The sequence below is a fragment of the Caloenas nicobarica genome, chromosome 2, assembly GCF_036013445.1.
Source record: "Caloenas nicobarica isolate bCalNic1 chromosome 2, bCalNic1.hap1, whole genome shotgun sequence".
NCBI lineage: Eukaryota > Metazoa > Chordata > Aves > Columbiformes > Columbidae > Caloenas > Caloenas nicobarica.
In genome coordinates this window covers 49,545,971-49,565,116 of record NC_088246.1, presented here as the reverse complement: position 1 = coordinate 49,565,116, position 19,146 = coordinate 49,545,971, and the positions used below count along the sequence as shown (strand labels likewise).

The following is a 19,146-nucleotide window of genomic DNA, read 5'->3' as shown; positions in this document are numbered from 1 at the left end:
CACGTCAACAAACTAGGTTCTGATTTCTTACTTAAAACAGTTTTCATAAAGCATTCACACAGTTTTCCATTTGAACTCTATGCAATGCACAATAGGTACTCTAGTTTTTCAATTTGTTAGTCTGCTGTATTAAATGAAGACTTTGTGCCCTGCTGGCATGGAAAATGCTAAACACAATTGAATTGATCTGGTTCCAATGCATATGCCAAGAAAGAGTTTAGCAAGTGAAATAGTTGTACAGGGCAAGATCATAAACTCTCCAAAATGAAGAGAACTGATCTTTTTTAAAGAGCACAAACTCACAGGTGGTTGGAACATGACTACTTAATTCACTAACTGCCCTATACAGGAGGCACTGGACCAGGTAACAGTGTATCTACATGCATGTTCATACATTCTGTAAACATAATAGGAAGGATATTGAATCCATAATCTATACTTAGAAAGACAAACAGGCATCTAAAAGATACAGACGGGCATTTACTTAAATGTAGGGAAACAAGCAAGTAGGGTCTGATGCCTAACTGAAGTCAAGGATTACTGAAAGTCAGTGGAGAGTTAGAAACCTGCTTTTTAATCCCTTCCAAAATTCCAGTAGATGACTACTTCCGAACACAGTTGTTGAAATACCTTTGAGGAAAATAGGGTTTTTTCTATTATTTTAATGACAGTATTAACTCACAAATAAAAAAAATGCTAAAAACTTAAAGAAAATCCAGTTTCTTCAGAGAATTGTCACTGTAGTGTACTATATTATGATGTAGTGTACCATATTATGATTTTTTGATTTGTTATGTTGTGCCTTCCCTAGTAACATAATTAGATACTTGAGAAAGGATAAGAAACAGTCGATTAACACTTTGAAACTCCTGTGTTAATTCTCACACAGTGATTATCCTCCTTTTATGATCCACATTCTCATTCTTTACATATATTAACTGATGATGAGGCTGCTTTTACATGTATACTAATAGCACTTACGTGATGTTTTTGAAGCAAGAAGAGTAGTTTTTGAACCAGTTAAAAACTGAAATCCCAGAGCGTTTGCCTGGTCATCCCCAGATGGATCAACAAAGTCTGAAAGAGAAAATTAAATATGGTTTTCTATAGTTTGACACCACTACTCAACAAACCTCAAGCCATAGCCAGGAGCACATCAACCTTTGCACGAGTAATTCAGGAAAGGCAATCTGGTGAGACTGCTTCTCTTCTTAAGGCTCAGAAGTTAACAACATCAGCAGTAGTTTGGTGTACCCTCCCTCCATTCACAGGTGGAACCTTAGCAACACACTGCAGATTTCTTTGAGGTTCAGTCTCTGCCATCTAAAACCAATTCTGATTAGTGTACAGCCTAAAGACAACCACCTTTTACCAAATGCAAGGTCACCTTTAATTCAGATATTTATGCAAAAATAATGTGGAAATTAGAATGAAAATGTTTAAGCACCCTCTGTTTTCAATTGTCCGCACACAGCACAACACCTAGCTTGCTAAAACTAGCTACTCTGCAAAGTCCATGCAAACCCATCTTTCTTTTCATTCCATGTAGTGGATGATACCAGCTTAAAAGGCTCAGTTTTAGAGTACCGTATTTTACAAACTACTGCATGTCACCTCTTCACCCAACCTTCCTCTAAAAATAAGGTGAAATGAGGAGCAGAAGAGATACAGCTTTTATTGATTACTCCAAGAATCCGAAGTTCCTTCACAGATCATATCATAAAAATGGGATGAACAGAAATCAGATTTTAATACCTTCTTCTGGAACACATTAGGCCTGTGCTTTGTGCTACATTTTCAACAACGCATCCCTAGGTTAAAAAAAATAATAATAATGCCTGTTTCAAAAGCATGTCTAAACAGGAATCCATAATTCCATAAATTTATTATTGCTTAGCCATAATGGAACCCTATGATTAAAACCCCAAAATGTAGACCTTTGGAAAAAAATTTATCTGTTTCAAGTAAGTATTACACAGCACACATTTGAGAGAAATGACATATTTACTCTCAAAGTGAAGAAAATCATGCTACCAAAAAAATATAACCATGCCCACTCCACGGCTCTCAGACAAATGTACTATATAAGCATTTCAAAAAGAGATGCAGCTCCACCTTTAAAGTATCATATTAAAGTTGTTGGCCCTTACAGCTCTCAGAAAACTGTTCCAGAACTTTCGGCCTCTGAAGTTCATAAACTTAATCACTGCCAGACTGAGCTTATTCACAATCACTTTATAGCCCTGTTTATTCATTTCTTCTTGTGCTAATATGATCATCTAGATCAATGATACAGACACAAAATATTTACTGAAGGCAACTGTATTCCATTTTTTTGCCTGTGTTTTATTAAGCTAAATGATTCAGTTTATTGTAATTCCCCTCTTCAAATCCCTAGATAATGTTCATAGCCTTTTTCTACACTTTTGAGCTTGAATCAACTTTTATTTAATACCAGCAATGAGCACTCATTGCGCCAATGCACAGTAACATGATATTAGTTTCCTGTGTGGCAACATTTTGTCTAATGCATCCTCAGTTCTTTTTTGTTTGCTTATGATTGTATAACATTGTACCACAGAGTATTCCTGTGGTAACTTCCACCTCGTCTATCTCTTCCCAATTATGAGCACACAATTACAGCAGAAATTATTTTGATAACATTATATTTTATAGTACTCAGCTTCATTCTTCTTTTTCTGGTCCTAAATGGCACCTTAATCATCTTTCATACTATTTTAATATTCTCCTGAATATAAAATGTAGATCAGGTTTATGCATCAGAAAATATCTCTAAGTACATCTTCTTTTTAGTCCAAGAAAGCTAATGAAACTATTAAATAAGATCAGCTCCAGAGTGATATATCAAGAACTCCACAAATCTTCCTCCAAAGCAACAGTACCACTTACATACAAGATTCACCACTTTTGCTCTGCCCTGCTTATCTTTTTTTAAAATGAATGCTCATGTTTTCCCCAATTACAACACCACTGATGTGATTTCATGTAAAATGAGTTTCTGGATACATAAAAATTTGATCATGTCCACTGCGTAAAGAAAACTGCAGTATTACCAGAAACAGATATACTAGCCCAGATGGATTATTACTGAAATATTATGCCATCATTTCTTTTAAAATATACTTTTTAAACACTCTAACATTAGCTTTGTTAAGTACCTCATTACTTTGCACAGACAAGCAATTCCTGTTGAAGTTACTGACGTCACCTATTATAGATACAATCAAAGACCTACCTGGAAAAATGGTGAGAAAACTGATGGGTGGTTTATTGGTATCAATCGTTAGCTTGTGGTTTGCTGCTTTTGAAGGTTGAGCTGGAAAGCAAACTAACCGCAAAGGCAGCCTGAAGTTACACTGTGCAACATTCAGTACTCCTAAAATGAAAGAACAGAGAATCATCTTTTGTATCCATCTCCTGAATACAAGATATTTCATACTGCTCTCCTCAAAGAGGTATAACAAGATATTTTTAACACAAGTAAGAAATACATTAAAACAAAAACTACATAAAACTCCAGATTTTTGTTAAATTTTCTACCTAAAATACCTTTAAATTTGAATATTTTAATTACCTTTTCAAGTGAACATTTTCAACTGAATGGGAAAGCAAGAGTTACTAGCCAAATCCACTGCATACTTGTATTTACACTAATTACCATGCAATAAAGATCAACATTTCATTTAATACTAGACAAACAATTCTACTTTAACATAGATGATACCTGTCTGATTACTCCTGATACTTTGAAACAAAATTGAAGCATGTACATTTTCATCAGGAATATCACAAACTAAATCCTTTTTAAGAACACAGTTACTCTTTTTTTTATACCCTTAAATAACATCTATGCAACCTTCATACAATCTGTCAGAGGCTTTTGCTTAGAAAAAAATGTATCTAACAGAGATTATTACTCAAAGGTATATGAAATTTTATCTTTCAACTCATTGCATCATAATAAAACAGAACTGTAGAACAAACTGCATAATACCTTCGGTATTGGGATCTAATATAATATGCAATTTTATCAGAATGGTGCAAGAGGAAAGATGAAGTTTTAACACTAACATTTAGGAAATATGTTCAGAAGAATGTGTACAATATTTGCTCAAGTAGAAACATTGTTTAAAATTGCTAGCACGTTTGGGCAGCCAGATTATGTTTTTTTTGAGGAGGATTTTTTGATGAAGCAACTAACTGGGAAACCTTGTTTTGTTTGGATACAGACATCACTATAGGCATCAATACTCATCTCATTGAGAATAGTATTAATGTCATAGCACCAATCACTCATTCTCTCCCAAATAATCCATGAAACTCAAACACTAACCCCAACACTCATCTCAGCAGCATTTAACAAAGTACATTTTTAAAGAGAATAAAATAAGTTACTGTCATGGATTATATGGAGACAGAAAAGTCATGAAAGTTATCAGTCATGTAAGCTTAGCAGGTTAGTATAAAAATAGAGGTCAACCATTCAATAGTCATTCAAGCAACCCTTTTTGCTCACAACTTTGTTGCTTGGCGGATCCCTTCAAATGAAAAATTATTTCTAATACTCATATTGGGGAAAAATGTTACTAGAAGGCTCAGATCCATCCCTCTCGTTGTCAATTCATTAGTTCTTTCGTCTGGCAGATAATGCCTCCAAGTAACTACCCTGCAGCAGCTTGTAAAAAACCAAAATCACTGTAAAACAAGCAGAAATCCTAGTTTTGAGGACCTGTCCTCAAAATGGGCTATCTCTGTGTTCCAAGGAAAATTCCTGAAAAAATACTTGACAATAAACCCACGACCTTTCAGAATGATTCACTCAACTGTATCTTCATCATCTGATGGGAGAATTAAAATATTTTCTTGATGACAACAAAACACAAACATCTTATTATTGCACTTAAATATAAGGACTTGTCAACAGGAAAAAAAGTTAGTGACAAGACTAGCCAAAATTATTTTGAAATATTTTTATTTAAACCAAGATGTTTTTCTTCTTGTTTCAAACCAGCTTTTCCTAGATAGTCTGTTCTCTGTCTCATCATAAACATAATTTTTCAATGTTTCAGATAAAGGTCAAATCAAAATTAAATCAAACAGTATCTGACTTTGGGAGAAGACAGGGGAGATTTCTAGCTCATGAGTCCGAACCAACAATATATTAGAAGCAAACCAAAAAGCTCCAACAAAATTTATCACTACAGTGAAAAACTCTTGCTGGGAAACGTTTTCAGAATATTTCAGAATTTTAAATTGTAGTAAAGAAACGCAAAGTAGCAGCAAAGTGTGGAAGCCAGAAATTCCTCAGTCCTTTGGTGTTACATCTAGCAATACATCTCCATCTAGATTTGTGATATATTACACAATATACAATTTTAGCACTGTAATAAAGAAAAAATGTGACAACATTTCAGGTCCTCTTCTAATCTGAGACATAACAGAAATTTTGTAACATTATCACATAAGTTACTACTATTTAAAGGCATACTATGCACTTATCTGATAAAAGTAATAAAACAGTTACATGCAGTGAAGATTTCACTTCCAAATTGCTCATTCATTCATCTTAATTATATACATATATATATATATAAAACATTGATGAACATAATAAAAAACATTAAAGCTCAGATCTCTGATTTAGGATATTAAATATTCAGATAATTTATACTTTTTCTGGTATTGATGTCCCTAAACTTAACTAGTCCAGTGCACCTCACAGTAACCCAAGTAAATTTTGTCCCAGATAATTCTACAAAGTTTACTGTGCTCCACTATATTCTCTTCAACATCAGGTTTTCATCCTGAGTAGAAATTTCTTAAAACAAACTCCAAATCTTCATTTTTAGAATGTTACCCTTTCTTAAAACAAACTCCAAATCTTCATTTTTAGAATGTTACCCTTTCAAATTACATACACTTATTTTATATAGCTTATTGATATATTTACTCTATTTTTTAATAATTTTAAAAATTACTTTGTATAGCAGAAATCTGCCACATGGTGATAGCTATTCTTGCCAAGAATAGTATTTTATTGAGATGGTTCAAGCATCTGTTTCCTGTATGGCACCTCAAGGTCCCCTGAAATATCCAGAAACCAGAAAGGGGAGGGAACCATTAACACAGTTATCTACTCTATTACTTCAATTTTTATGCTTGTAAGAGCATATGTATTGAAAAACAAGACTCAAATATGCATACATCTGTATGTATACATTTCTTTAGGAAAACTGCAAAACTGAAAACACCCTTTCAGTTCTCTCTAAATTTATGACAAGCAACTTTTTCCCTTCTCCAAAACGTGAGGGAATTTGTATTTAATATATATTTTTTAAGTTGGTGAAATATCTCCTACAAGGACTGTATTTTTTCAATACATGTACGCAACTACATTGTAACATTACTCTTCTCTCTTTTTAGTCTACCTATACATAACCTAACTTTCCAGTCTTCTTTTTGTTTTCGATTGTACCTTTTGCAAGTGTCTACCACAATCACAGCTAGGTTTTGTACTGCTGGTATTCTCAGTTCGAAAGCAGCTTTTTAGCCTTGAATAAGATGTTTCCAAAAGGAACTGGAATGAAGAGATGTTAAGTGACTTCATTCCCAGAGCTACTCAGTCCAAACAGTATGGCATTAGCTACAAATCCTCAATAGCTGTTTCAGTTGCACCAAAAAAGCTATAATTAAGCTGCCTAAATACTTGCTGAGACTTGAAGAAAAGATCTAAAAATATGCTAAAGAACATATAATTTTGTTTTCCATTTCCAATCTCAATGCATAAGTCACTTAATACTTCGTGAAATTCCTATATTACATATGAAAAAGTGCAATATACATCACCAAGATATCTTTACTACTTTCTGGTTTTCCCCCTGATTGCTTATCTTTTTATGTCTAAGCCTCATTTACTTTCAATTTTCTCAGATATCCACGTCTTCATAGCACCAAACCGAGGATAATAACAACTTATAGAAATAATAGGTAAAATCACAGCTCCCTTCCATATATGCTTTATTCAGCATATGCTTTCACTCCTGAAACCATTCTAACTTTGCATTTTTCCATTTACTCACCTTCAGGATTGAACTCTGCCATATAACCAGCAATGGGACAAAAGGAAAAAAAAAAAAAAAAGAATACATAAGACGCTAGTCAAGATGTAGTAACAGGTTTTAAAGAACTTAAACCACATTTGCTAAGTAGACAATGCATAAAGACGTAATACTAGCCAAAGCCCAGACATGAGACCACATTCATCAATAGTGCAATCCCATCCAACTGAGTGACTCATTAACGTTCAGCTGTATGAATCCCACAGAGATACACTGAAGACTGATTTGGCCACAAATCTGGATATCTTAAAAAACAAAAGAGGAAAAAGTCCCTATTCAGATAAATTGAAGTTAAAAGGTACTTAACTTTTGTTTACTGGTATATTACACTTAAGGATTTGATTGCGTTGTACAAGTAACACTACTATTTGTATGTAATTGAACAGAATTATCCCAGCTTAATAATTTAAATGAATACCAAAAAAATTAGCAAAATCTTAATTATGCTCCTTTATTTAGAAGTTTTCCAACTTCTACTGTTAAAGGTAAGTTTTTAAAATTTCTTCTACAGTTCCCAAACTCTGTTAGATCTCATGTCTTCTGGAGATTTTTTTTAATTGCATATAAACAATCAGTCATAGTTAAGATACCATATTTCTTTATTTCCCTAACTAAAAGGCTTGCAAAATCCAACCTAATATCTAAGTGTAAGCTTAACTAGCATCACCTGAAAGAAATAATGAATTCATTTGCTGGTGAGAAATACCCTTTAAATTTGATACTCTGGTCTTGCAAAGCAAAATCACAGAAGCGAGACCGGCAAAACAAAAAGCAAGCTTTCAAAATCAGAGGATCCAAGATACTCAAAAGTATACTGCCTATACAGTTGTACCACAAAACGTGTCTAAAGCCACATCGCTAAGCTGGACAGCCATGAATATACAGCATCTCATTCACAAGGAAGAAGCAGAGTCACCACACAAAGGGACTGAAGTTGTGCAGGCTGTTTGTACGGGCTCTCAAGAAAAAGGGAGGAGCATCCTTCTCTCCTTCTCTCCTTCACCCTCTGCACATATCTGCAAGACTTGTCTAAAGAGGGTAAGATTTCTTTAAAAACATGAGTTTTAGTTTTGACTAGAAATAAACATTTCCATCGTCACACAGCCTAGACTATCAGCATAAACACAATGGTTCAAGTGAGAAGTGATGCGAAGTAAATGCTTAAATAAAAGTGTCTACACAGGATAAGGTACTCAAGACCATCACCCTTCACAGAAGCCCTAACTCCACATGCATGTCTTTGATGCCAGTCCACTCCATGTCACCCTTCCACTTGTGCTGGCACAGGCCTGTGTTTGCGCAGTGAAACAAATCAGCAAATCTGGTTGAGAAATAACTGTTGATTGTGTGAGCACAACAGGGGAGGAGGTGCAGGAGCAAAGCCAAGCAGTGAGAAGTGAAGAACAGTTTAAACTGGTTCATGCTGCATTTAACTTAACATGGAAGCCCTGCCTAAACACAGTTTCTCAGTAGCCTGACAAATTCACAGGGCTGTGTGCAGAAAACTGAGCTAATCAGTCTTCGATTATGGATAGCAGGGTAAATTTACACATTCTATCACTAGGGTGGTTAGGGCATTATAAAACAGAATGACTTAGTTTCTATTCCTTTGGACTACTTTATTTGTTTAGAATGAGTATGTTCACTTGTTAAAAGGGAAGTGAGGAATAATCACTCCAATGCTTATTCAAATCTCCTCCTCTGTGGCAAGGCAGTTATTGTCACATTTGTTGGCAGCCCAGAAGGCTGAAGAGTCATAAAAATGTAATTAACTTCTCACTTGAGGAGCTGGTCCCTTAAAAGGCAGCACAGAAGCAAATTGATAGGACAGGGTGGTAAAGCTTGTACAGTTGCTTCCCCTGCCATGAGCATATGATTTTACCTCTTTAAAACCAATTAGATAACTTAATGATGCTATATAAAATATTAACTAAAACTGAAGACTACACTCTGATGCACATTATTTCTTTAATTACTACTGCCTTCAATTTATTTCAAAGGAAAATTTATAAGAAATATGTAAAGAAAAAGACCTCAAAAGAGGCAAAACAAGTTGAAATCTTCAGTGGCTTACCTGTTGGTGTATTATATGAAACCACACAATTTCCTTCGAGTTCTGATGGAGGACAATTCCCCTTCAAAAAGACAGACAGGACCACAGTTTCAGACGCATCTGGTTCTAAAAACAATACAAAATTAAATCAAGTAATAGGAGCATCCAAATGAAAGCAACATATTTTCTAGCATTTTGGGAAACATTCTACTAAACTATGATAGTTGTTTCCATCAGTTCACATTTATCAAATCACTGGACATGCTTTCAAACATCCTTAGAAAAGGTAACATGATACAATAGATGTAATGGTACTATACTAATTTACCTAGATCATCCAAGAAGAACTGGTCACAGGTCACTGCTAATGGAGCTTGTACACATACTACCAGGTTTGGTTTCTGTGCAGTCACTCTGCTCTGTATTGTTACCTAAAACAAGTGACACAGAGGAGTATTTAAAGGAAGCAAGAAATTAATCACTGTATAACAGAAAACAAACATAACCAGCAAAAAGATGTTAAAAACCTGTAAAGAGCAATTCAGCAACAATATTTAAGAATTTAAAATTTCAACTTTAAAACCAGTATTTTCCTTTTACAATTCTTATTCACTTACAGCCAATAATAAAACACAATAGCTTGAAAGGCTACAAAAAACTAAGGGGATTTCTCATGTTCTTTGTCATTTTAACCCAAGACAAGCTAATGTTAAAGCACTAATTAAAATTTTAATATCTTGCAAGTGTCATATGCATTTGTTCTAATGTAAATAACATGTTACCTCTTTTAGGTGACTAAAGTAAAATAAATAAATAAATAAATAAGGTAACCAAAGAAATTATTTCCTTTAACTACAAAGACGAACTCATAGTCTTCTGAATAACTTTAGAGTCAAGTTCTATTTGATTGTTCACTGCAAGCAAATTCTAAAATTCAATATATAGGATTACCCAGCAGAAATGCAACACTAGATTATGAGCGCTGACATAACCATAAACCTGGAGTGGCCTTGGTTGCTTCTATTGTAGGCACTTATTTCTCTGCAAAAGCAATGGATATCAAAAGAATGTCCTTAGCTCAGATCTAAAATGAAACTATAGTCGTGACTGAAATCTGAATGTGGTCTGCATATACATAGACCATATCCACTATCTATTATCATCTGGTTTGTATTGCTGATCTACCAAGGAGCTCACAGCCAGGTTAAATCAGTTTAGGAAAATATTATTAGTTATAAAATTACTCAAGTGTTAGGAAGTTTGGCTACTTTATAAGAATTAACATCAACATTTATTATGGTTTAACAATACATTTGGGCTGTAAACAAGCCCTCAGACCATCCATGGCTATTAACGCTACCAAGGGAAGATCATGTCTAACTTAAGTAGATGTACGTACATCAGGCAAACTTTGCCCTATTTTCTGAAGCCAGAATCTCAATAAGATGAACAATGAAGATGGAAACAATAGCCTTACAGATGCTATGCCAATTAAATGAGCTAAAAATATGCAGACATGAGACTGTACACTTCAGAATTTGTAATCAAGACAGTGTCAGTTAAAATTACAGGCAAATGCTACTTCAGTGCATTTCTCAATTATGTTTGGCTTTGTGGTGCACACCGAAGCCTGAAGTGAATAATTCTCTTATCCAGAAACTTTTGTCAAAAGTACCTAATTTTATTAAAACTTTTCAGATGGGTCTGTCACTGGTGCATAATTAAATTTTAAAATTAAGTTTTTAATATAAAAGTAAGTGTCACAAATTCTGGAAGCTTTTTTTAGAACACAATGCACTGCCTGCAGATTTTTTGGGTACAATGATCACCATTACAATGCCAAATAATATTCACTAGTAACATTACCCACTTTGCAGAAAACATGCAAGGTAGGCATTTATACACCGGTTGCAGTTGTACAACTCAAGAAAATATTTAATTTTAAAATTTATCGCAATTGTTCTCAACTTGTCCAAATTCAGTGGCTAAGTTCAAATCAGTCTGACAGGAGCCATAACATGCAACCATTATTATGTACAAGTATTTCTTACTTTCACAGGAACCAATGCTTATAACTTTGTAAATATTAAAGAGTTTAATCCATTAATCAAAAGGACTTTTCCATCAACTGCAATTAATTAGAATGGAGACATATGAAGGTCAGTTAACGTAACTTATCACAGGAAAAAATATTCTGGAAAGAACTGAATGAATGGTAACACCTACATTTACTATTTTTGTTTCATTAGAAGGTATAAGATCTATAAACAAGAAAATGGAAAAGAAATATTACCAACTCTATAAACACCTCCATACTCATTTTAAAGTGTTTGCCATTGGTCTTACAATAGCAATGAGCAGATGAAGGAGAACAATGGGAGTTACCCAAGTTCCCAACATTGAAATCATAACCACTCTCCAAACTTGAATTTAGCAATTATGAACACGATATTTTCTTCTGTAATAACTCACTTATACAATATATTTGCTCCAACGTAAACTAAAAGCTGATCAATTCATAACTTTCTGGAAGTAATTTAAATTTGCATTATATATTTTAAGGTACCCTAATTTTCACAAACAGCCTAATTCAAAGTTCAACGTCGTTCATCTGAACCGCATTGAGCAAAACTGTCACAGACTTTATCAGGATTAGGATTTTATCCTGTATCATTTTACCATTTAAAAATGCAGATAAATTTGTTGGACTGAGTATAACTAAACCACAGTAGTGTAATGGAATCTGGTTCAATAAATAGCCCGGTTATCCACTAAACTTTTCTCTCAGGATGGAGGGTTCTCAAAAATAAGGTTCCACTGATATTCCTAGAAGATACTCTCAAACTCGGAAATAAAAATCATTATCCCTTTTAGGCAATACTAAGGAGAAACTCCACTTGCACACACATGCATGTGCGCACACACACACATTTTCTTTAGAATCACTTAAAGGCAGCAGCTCTCATGGAGGACTGCAATGATGTCAATTTTCAAATTAGATTTTTCTAGCATTTTCTTTTCACTAGCAAAAGCTATGAAAGCCTTTTTACAAAAGAAAGTATATTTTTGTTTATTGACAGCTAAAAAGGCAGCTGAAGATAACAATCTTCACATTTTGAGTAACCAGATATTTATTCCCTTTGAAATGTGTTGGAAAAATTATTCTTATAACTTTGAAAACAACTTCCATCCTAATAATGTTTTTGTGTCTGCTTCTTGATAAGTCTATCAAACTCCAATCACTTTCCGACTTTGGTACAAGGCTTGCTAGAATGACATCTTGTCATACTAAGGAGAAGAAAAATTACATATATATTGCATTTCAAACATTACTCATTTTCATGATCTAAGTGAAATATACAGAAAGTGACAGGTTTGTTAAAATTTGCCACCACTAATTTTGAATGCTACTGCTTGAGTTGGGCACAGTACCTTTATTGTGACTGATGGTACTGCCTCTGCTTTTACCTCACTATCAATGGCTTGCTGTGAAGAAAAAGACGAAAACAGAGTAAATTCAATATGATGAATGAGTGGACACAATGAATGCAACAGTACTTTCCTACCGTCAACTTGGTAAACAGGGAATGAATGGTAAAGGACTTATCATTCCTATAACAGATTAAAATACACAAAATACATTTCTGAGTTCCTTCTGAAAATGTAAAGCCTCTGCTTGAAATTCCCTGTAAAAAAGATAGCAAAAGGTCATGAGTGTTGGGTACATAAGAAACTAACACACTTTGATGTATATATGAATATTTGAAAATGTTTTGTTTGGCACACTACTTTCCACTGTATATTTATTTAAATTCTGGAAATACCTTCTGTTGTTCAGCAGGGAAAGGTGACTTCTAATCTGCTAATATATTATATACGCACCATAGTTTGTACTATAAAATCACTACACACTATCTTATAATCAGAAATATATTTCGAACTTCAGAAGAAAATTATAGCAGACATCTTGCTACTTCCGCTAATTTCTTTTTCAACAGCCAATTCCATCTAATTAAAAATCAATCCTGACCTTGCAGTCTATTTCAATATCTTATTTTGTGCTTATATTTCATTTTGCAATAGGTCAGTCCCTACAGTTTAAAAAAATGTTCCTGTTTGTTTAAACTATATTGTTCTAAGGAAACGCTTCACTTCTGCTATAATAGCAAATTACTGACTTGCACCTTCTCATAATAAAAGAGTAAATTAAGAACAACCTGATGTCCTCCACCCACCCTCCTTTTCATCCCAACATGCCAGTATAAGGTCCACATCTGCAAAGTTCCTAAGGAGTCTGAAAGTTGCTAGGCTCTCTGGTTCCAGAAATAGGCCTTTCCTTTGTACAATATGTATCTTTTTCAGTTAAAAAAACGCAGCTACTTTCATACTGGCTTGTCATGCCCACTGTCTCTGGTGACCAGCAGTTGACCCTGAAGCCATAGCAGGGGTGCAAAGAGATTGATCCTCACCTTATTCAGCTTTCAGAAATCAGCTGGACTTCCTGGATCAGAGGCCAGACACAAGAGGTGGTGTCAAATAACCAGAATGGTTCTCCACTTGCTTAACTAATCCTTTTTAACACATCTATTTTCTCTTTGCTTTTACCACACACATCGCAATTTAAATCTTTTCACAAATGCCGAAGTAGTATCTGCAAGCCTATAGTTTCCAAGATTGCTGCAGAAGCCCTAAAATTGTTCCTACATTTGCTGAGTTGATCCTTCCATATGAACTGTAATATCTTGTCAGATTTTTCCTTTCTAGATGGATACTGAAGGAATCTCCAGCAAAGCCTATCACACAGGTAACCAAGATATATGGACAGCCTTGGAAAATAAAAATCCACGGTCATGGTTCAACCGATATACCAAGTTAGTTACATGAAACAGCCCGTTTGCACCTCGAAGGTTGAGCAAATGAGCAGAGCAGCATTAGAGCATTCTATGGATCTAGCAGTTCTAAGTGTGGTGAACGGATTATTGCAGCTAGCTAAGACCATGATACACTGTCCTTTTTTCCACAGACAAACGCTAGGACATTAGCACGCATTATGAAGAGGTCCCTTTATCAAGGAACAATAGTAGTAGAGGTAGCAGTAGTAATAATAACAGAGTTTAAATAAATATATCAAATACATATCTAAAAACATTAAAAAGCAGCTCCTTGTGTATTTTTTAAACAGCAAGTAGCCCTCAAAATCAGTTTTGCAGAAATTAGTGGCCAGAAATGACTAATTACAGATATTCTGGTGCAATGAGTATTTTCTGAAGTGTTAAAGTGAAAAGTTTTGAGACACTATTAGCTCTCTTGCATCTTAATTTGAATTGATTTTTATAAACTACATACGTATACAAGATGAATAAACTAATTAGGCTGCAATGATGCCTTGCCAGAGAAAGATTATTTCTTACAATGCATGGTTTGTGTATTCTATCTTTAAACGATCCACAGGGTGACACTTCTACTGTTTCCCTCATATTATTAACTGCTCACCATTACAAATTATTCTAAGTTCTCATTCACTTAAGTTTGCTTCGGCAAGAATCTAAAGGTCCCCAGACAGAAGCTATTAAGTAATTTAATAATTCTAGTTAAAATCATTAACAGAAGTACATTTTAATTGATGGAAATCTGGAGACTATGCAGAAGCTCAGTCCCACAAATATAAATATGCAGCACTGTCTATGATTAACTATTATTTACTCATGTATGAAACCAATGTTTTCAATTTCCTTTTTATACAGGTACATACAGATTCTGCATCCAAATCGGGTGAAATTTCTGCTGTAACAATTACATTTCTGTGTTTTTCAGCTTTGGGCAAAATATCTGAAAAAAAAAAAAAAAAGGTAAATCAGCTCTCCTTTAACAAACATGCAGCTATGTTTCTAAAAATAACACAATTTCAAAAGCATCAAGTTTCAGACTTACATCATTACACCTACTAGCGTACAGGAAAAAAATAACAATGTATATGATTTTTGACCAAAGAAACTTCCCTATTTTATAAGATTTCTACAGACAACCTAAATCTGGACCTCATTCTGGACTTCTGATTTACGTATGGAAAAGAACTTACATACCTTCTATAACAAGATTTTACATCTATTATCCATGATCTTCAGAGATTGTAAGGAATTTTTAAACTTTTGTCTTCACATGCATATATATATATATATATATATGTATATATATAAAACACACCCATAAGAAATAACGATCTCCAAAATACACACTGCACATCTCATGGCCCTTTCATGTAAATAATTTGATAATGAATACATCAGACACAGAAAGATTCAGTGCCTAATAGTGTAAAATTAAAATAGATTTAAAAAATTCCTCTGCATAAGAAGGTATACGAAAGGTTTATGTACAGAACATTATGTGGCACTTGGTTACAATATATTACCTGACATTTTCCAGGACTGTCAACATACAATGGAAAGAATGCTACGAACTCATATATACCCATGATATAAAACCTTATACAGATTCACACATGTACAAAGGTTGTAAGGATTAAAAACTAGGCACTTAAATACCATGAGAAATTACATAATCTCCTCTTAAGAATCCAGAAGTCCAGCTCTAGGGAATTTGCAATTATCTGAAAGGCACTTTTATTTCTTACTACTAAATGCATCAGAAAAAAAAGAAAAACCCAATGCATAGTTCCTAAAGTAACACACAGTAAAAGACTTACTGTAAAGGGGAAATTAACATATTAGCTGAATAATTGAGAGCATGAGCACATTCAGAAAGCTGCAAGAATTTTATTACACATAGGGTCCTGAAAATGATCCAGAACTAGCAGGTAGCACATTATCTCTTTCTAAGAAGAGAGTCAAGGGAAAAGATTTTTATGAAGACAGAAAATTCATTTTCTTTTGCTCAGAGAAATATACCTCCCTTTACTACAAAAAAAAGGCAAAACAAAACACGTTCCTCCAATACCACCTACCAAAGAAGCCTATGCCTGTTTCGTAACTGCCACAATTGCACATAACTGGTTCTGACAACCGCACACACCTCAGCACAATCAATTCCACTGCCACAGATAAGAAGAGATCTTTTTCTCTCCTTTCTTAACCATTTCTCTTCAGGTTCCTTCTTCAAGCAAACTATGATGCAAGTTCTGTCATACAATCATTTTTCTATTAGTAATAGGACAGAGATCACAACCAAAGTTTACATACAAGCATCGGCTTTTTGTTACTACTAAACTGAGCCAAAACACCTATGTTTAACCACTTATGTCATCCCGACTGATGCAAGTAACAGTAGATTTAAGTTAGTATAACAGTTATGATTTTAAAATGTTTCATCAGTTCATAATGTAAATCCATATTCTTCAAAATGTATAAAACAGCTTAAGTTCAACAGTTTAATGGACAGAAATACAAGACATTTATGGAAATAACTAAGGGGGTTTTTTTCATATGATGACCTAATTCTAAATACCTTCCATGTTTGGAAGTCAAAATGAAACAAAGAAAAACTATTTCCATATAAGGGTAGATATTTCCAAAACACCACAAGCTCTTACTGCACAAATGTGAATTCAAAAGACAGAAAAGTCGATGGCTCATTTTAAAGATCATGCTTAGCACTAACTTAATGGTGACCGATGTTCAAAAGTGTTTTGTATTCAACTAGACATGATTAGCAGGTATTTTAAGATTTAGATAAAGTTCTAAGAAAAAAGCCAAAATGAAACAAAGCCAAAACATCCAAAACTGAAAGGCATTCTTCATAAGTAAAATGTTTTGTTGTAAAAAAGGTTTTCTCAAAGTTTTACATCCAAAGCCAAACACAACATCATTGAAGCATCTCTCAACAACGTAACGAGCATTCATAAAAACTCATCTGAAAACACTACTGTAACACTTTAGATCAGATCAGAAAGATTGAGGAAGAAAAAAAATTAAGAGGAAGAGAGTAGGGAAAATATCAATAATATTCATAGTAAACTTGACAGTCATACCACAACAGTTATTAGAAAAGTTATAAAGCACAGCTATGTTTCCTTTCTCTCTCTCTAAATCTTCCACACATATGTTAAAACTGAGAAGATGCTTCACTTCAAATGGATTTATTCCTTTCATCATGCTTTTCTTTCCTTTGGTTACAATAGCCAGACAGAATTGTCAAATACTTATTTTAAAAGGCTGTAGGGTAAAAATCAATGGAATTTACCCACATCTATATGCTTAAATAACCAATCATTAGATTTGTAAAATTAAAAAAAAAAAACCAAAAACCAAAAAACACCAAACAAACAAAAAAGCCCACCAAAAAAAAAAAAAAAGCTGAACTTACATCAGTCTATCATAATAATGGACAAAGTTATATCCCATTACAAAAATAAGAAATTTTCGAGTTGTAGAATCAAGCCCACAACTACACATAAATAATTTCTTATTTTCTAGGGATTTCAACTGTGAGCTTTTTTGCTCTCTTTTTCACACAAAAAGCCATGACTACTTCTTTAATGCATTTTAAGAACTTGTTAACTATCATCAGGATAAGAATTTAATTGGTTCTTTCTATTTGTCTAAGATTTTTCCACAGTTTCCAGTAAAATCACATGCTTCCAATTCCCTATGTAAATCAGATACACTGTTTAGAAACTCAGTCATGAAAACACAAACTTTGAAGGATCTCTGTAGAAATGATGTGCCCTTACTTGAACAAAATCAATCCAAGTTATTAGCAATGTATGTACATTCCAGAATTTATCATGATTAGTTATTTGGGCTTTGATATCTCTCACTATGTTCTTCAAATAAAATTGCTTTTGAAAGAAATTAAAGCAATAGTAAAGTTGCTTTAACAAAAGTTGTTCTTTGTTATTTGGATAACTTAAGCCATTTGTAATAATAAAACTGAACTTGGCAATACTTTTGCTCTCTCTGAAGCCAAAGACTTGCTGTGAAATGCCTTAAGTTTTCTTGCCTTTGGGTAGTATATGGACTGTCAGTTTTTTCTCTGAACGCTTGCACTACTGAGAAGCATCTGCAACCTGACATAAATATCATGAAAGTTCCAACAGGTATTATGAAAACAGAAAGAAAAAACTCTGTATTCAAGGTCCTTACAGTCTAGGATTTTGCCTGTACTTTTTTTTTATTAAAACCTAAACATAACTAAATATTATGTTTCCTACAGAAATGTAATTACAGTTAAAGTATGAAAATAAAATATTTAAGTGCTAAAAGGAAATTCAGGTGGTTAAAAGTACGTACGACTATAGAAAAGGGAGAAGTATACCTTGTGTTTTTGTGGCTTCCTTGATGCTTTTCTGAAGCTTTTTCATTTCAGCATCAAATTCTTCATAGTTTATTTCCCTAGAATCAACTCTAGGAGCCTGGAAGACTGAGGGATCAGTTCCAAGGTAGGAACACTGAAGATGACCATCATCACTCAGAGTGACTATAACACCCTTCAAGCCTCTGCATTTAAAAAAAAAAAAGTACATTGAGAAACTGGGACGAATCGCACAAGCAATAACATTGAATCTATGCTGCTTTTACTGTTCCATTCACAAATATAACAGAACTTGCTGTTGTTAATTAGATTATTTGACCAACAGAAAACAAAAATATTTATTCTTTAATTCAGATGTGTTTATTAACATTACTCCCATTTATTGCAATTACACTTAAGAACCAAACTCTGCTTGACAGATGACTAAAACATCACCCAAGTATCTCAGAATCTGTATAATCAAGACAGGTAAAGGAAAGGATCAGAATGAACAAGCTGAGTAGACGGTACAGTTGTAACCTTGTTTTATTCAAAAATTGTTACTTAAGTTTTTCAAAGTATGGATATTTAGGCTGGTATTCAGGAAGAAGAATTAGCTAAATGGGACACCAAGGGAAGGGAAAGGATGCAACGGAGGAAGTGAAGACAGCAGCAGGACTTTGATGGTTTCAGTAGCTGCCGTAA

The 19,146-nt window shown here is 33.9% G+C and overlaps 1 protein-coding gene across 1 annotated transcript in view; it reads right to left on the bottom strand.

The window, feature by feature from the left end:
- Positions 1 to 19,146, bottom strand: part of BBS9 (Bardet-Biedl syndrome 9) — a 303,101-nt gene that overhangs the window by 224,512 nt on the left and 59,443 nt on the right. Inside the window, exons 10-17 of the mRNA XM_065630323.1 lie at positions 18,466 to 18,647; positions 14,945 to 15,021; positions 12,625 to 12,678; positions 9,521 to 9,623; positions 9,214 to 9,318; positions 7,101 to 7,115; positions 3,257 to 3,397; positions 982 to 1,077 (exon numbers count right to left, since the gene is read on the bottom strand). Of these exons, the coding sequence (XP_065486395.1) occupies positions 982 to 1,077; positions 3,257 to 3,397; positions 7,101 to 7,115; positions 9,214 to 9,318; positions 9,521 to 9,623; positions 12,625 to 12,678; positions 14,945 to 15,021; positions 18,466 to 18,647 (773 nt within the window). The remainder of the gene's footprint in view (positions 1 to 981; positions 1,078 to 3,256; positions 3,398 to 7,100; positions 7,116 to 9,213; positions 9,319 to 9,520; positions 9,624 to 12,624; positions 12,679 to 14,944; positions 15,022 to 18,465; positions 18,648 to 19,146) is intronic.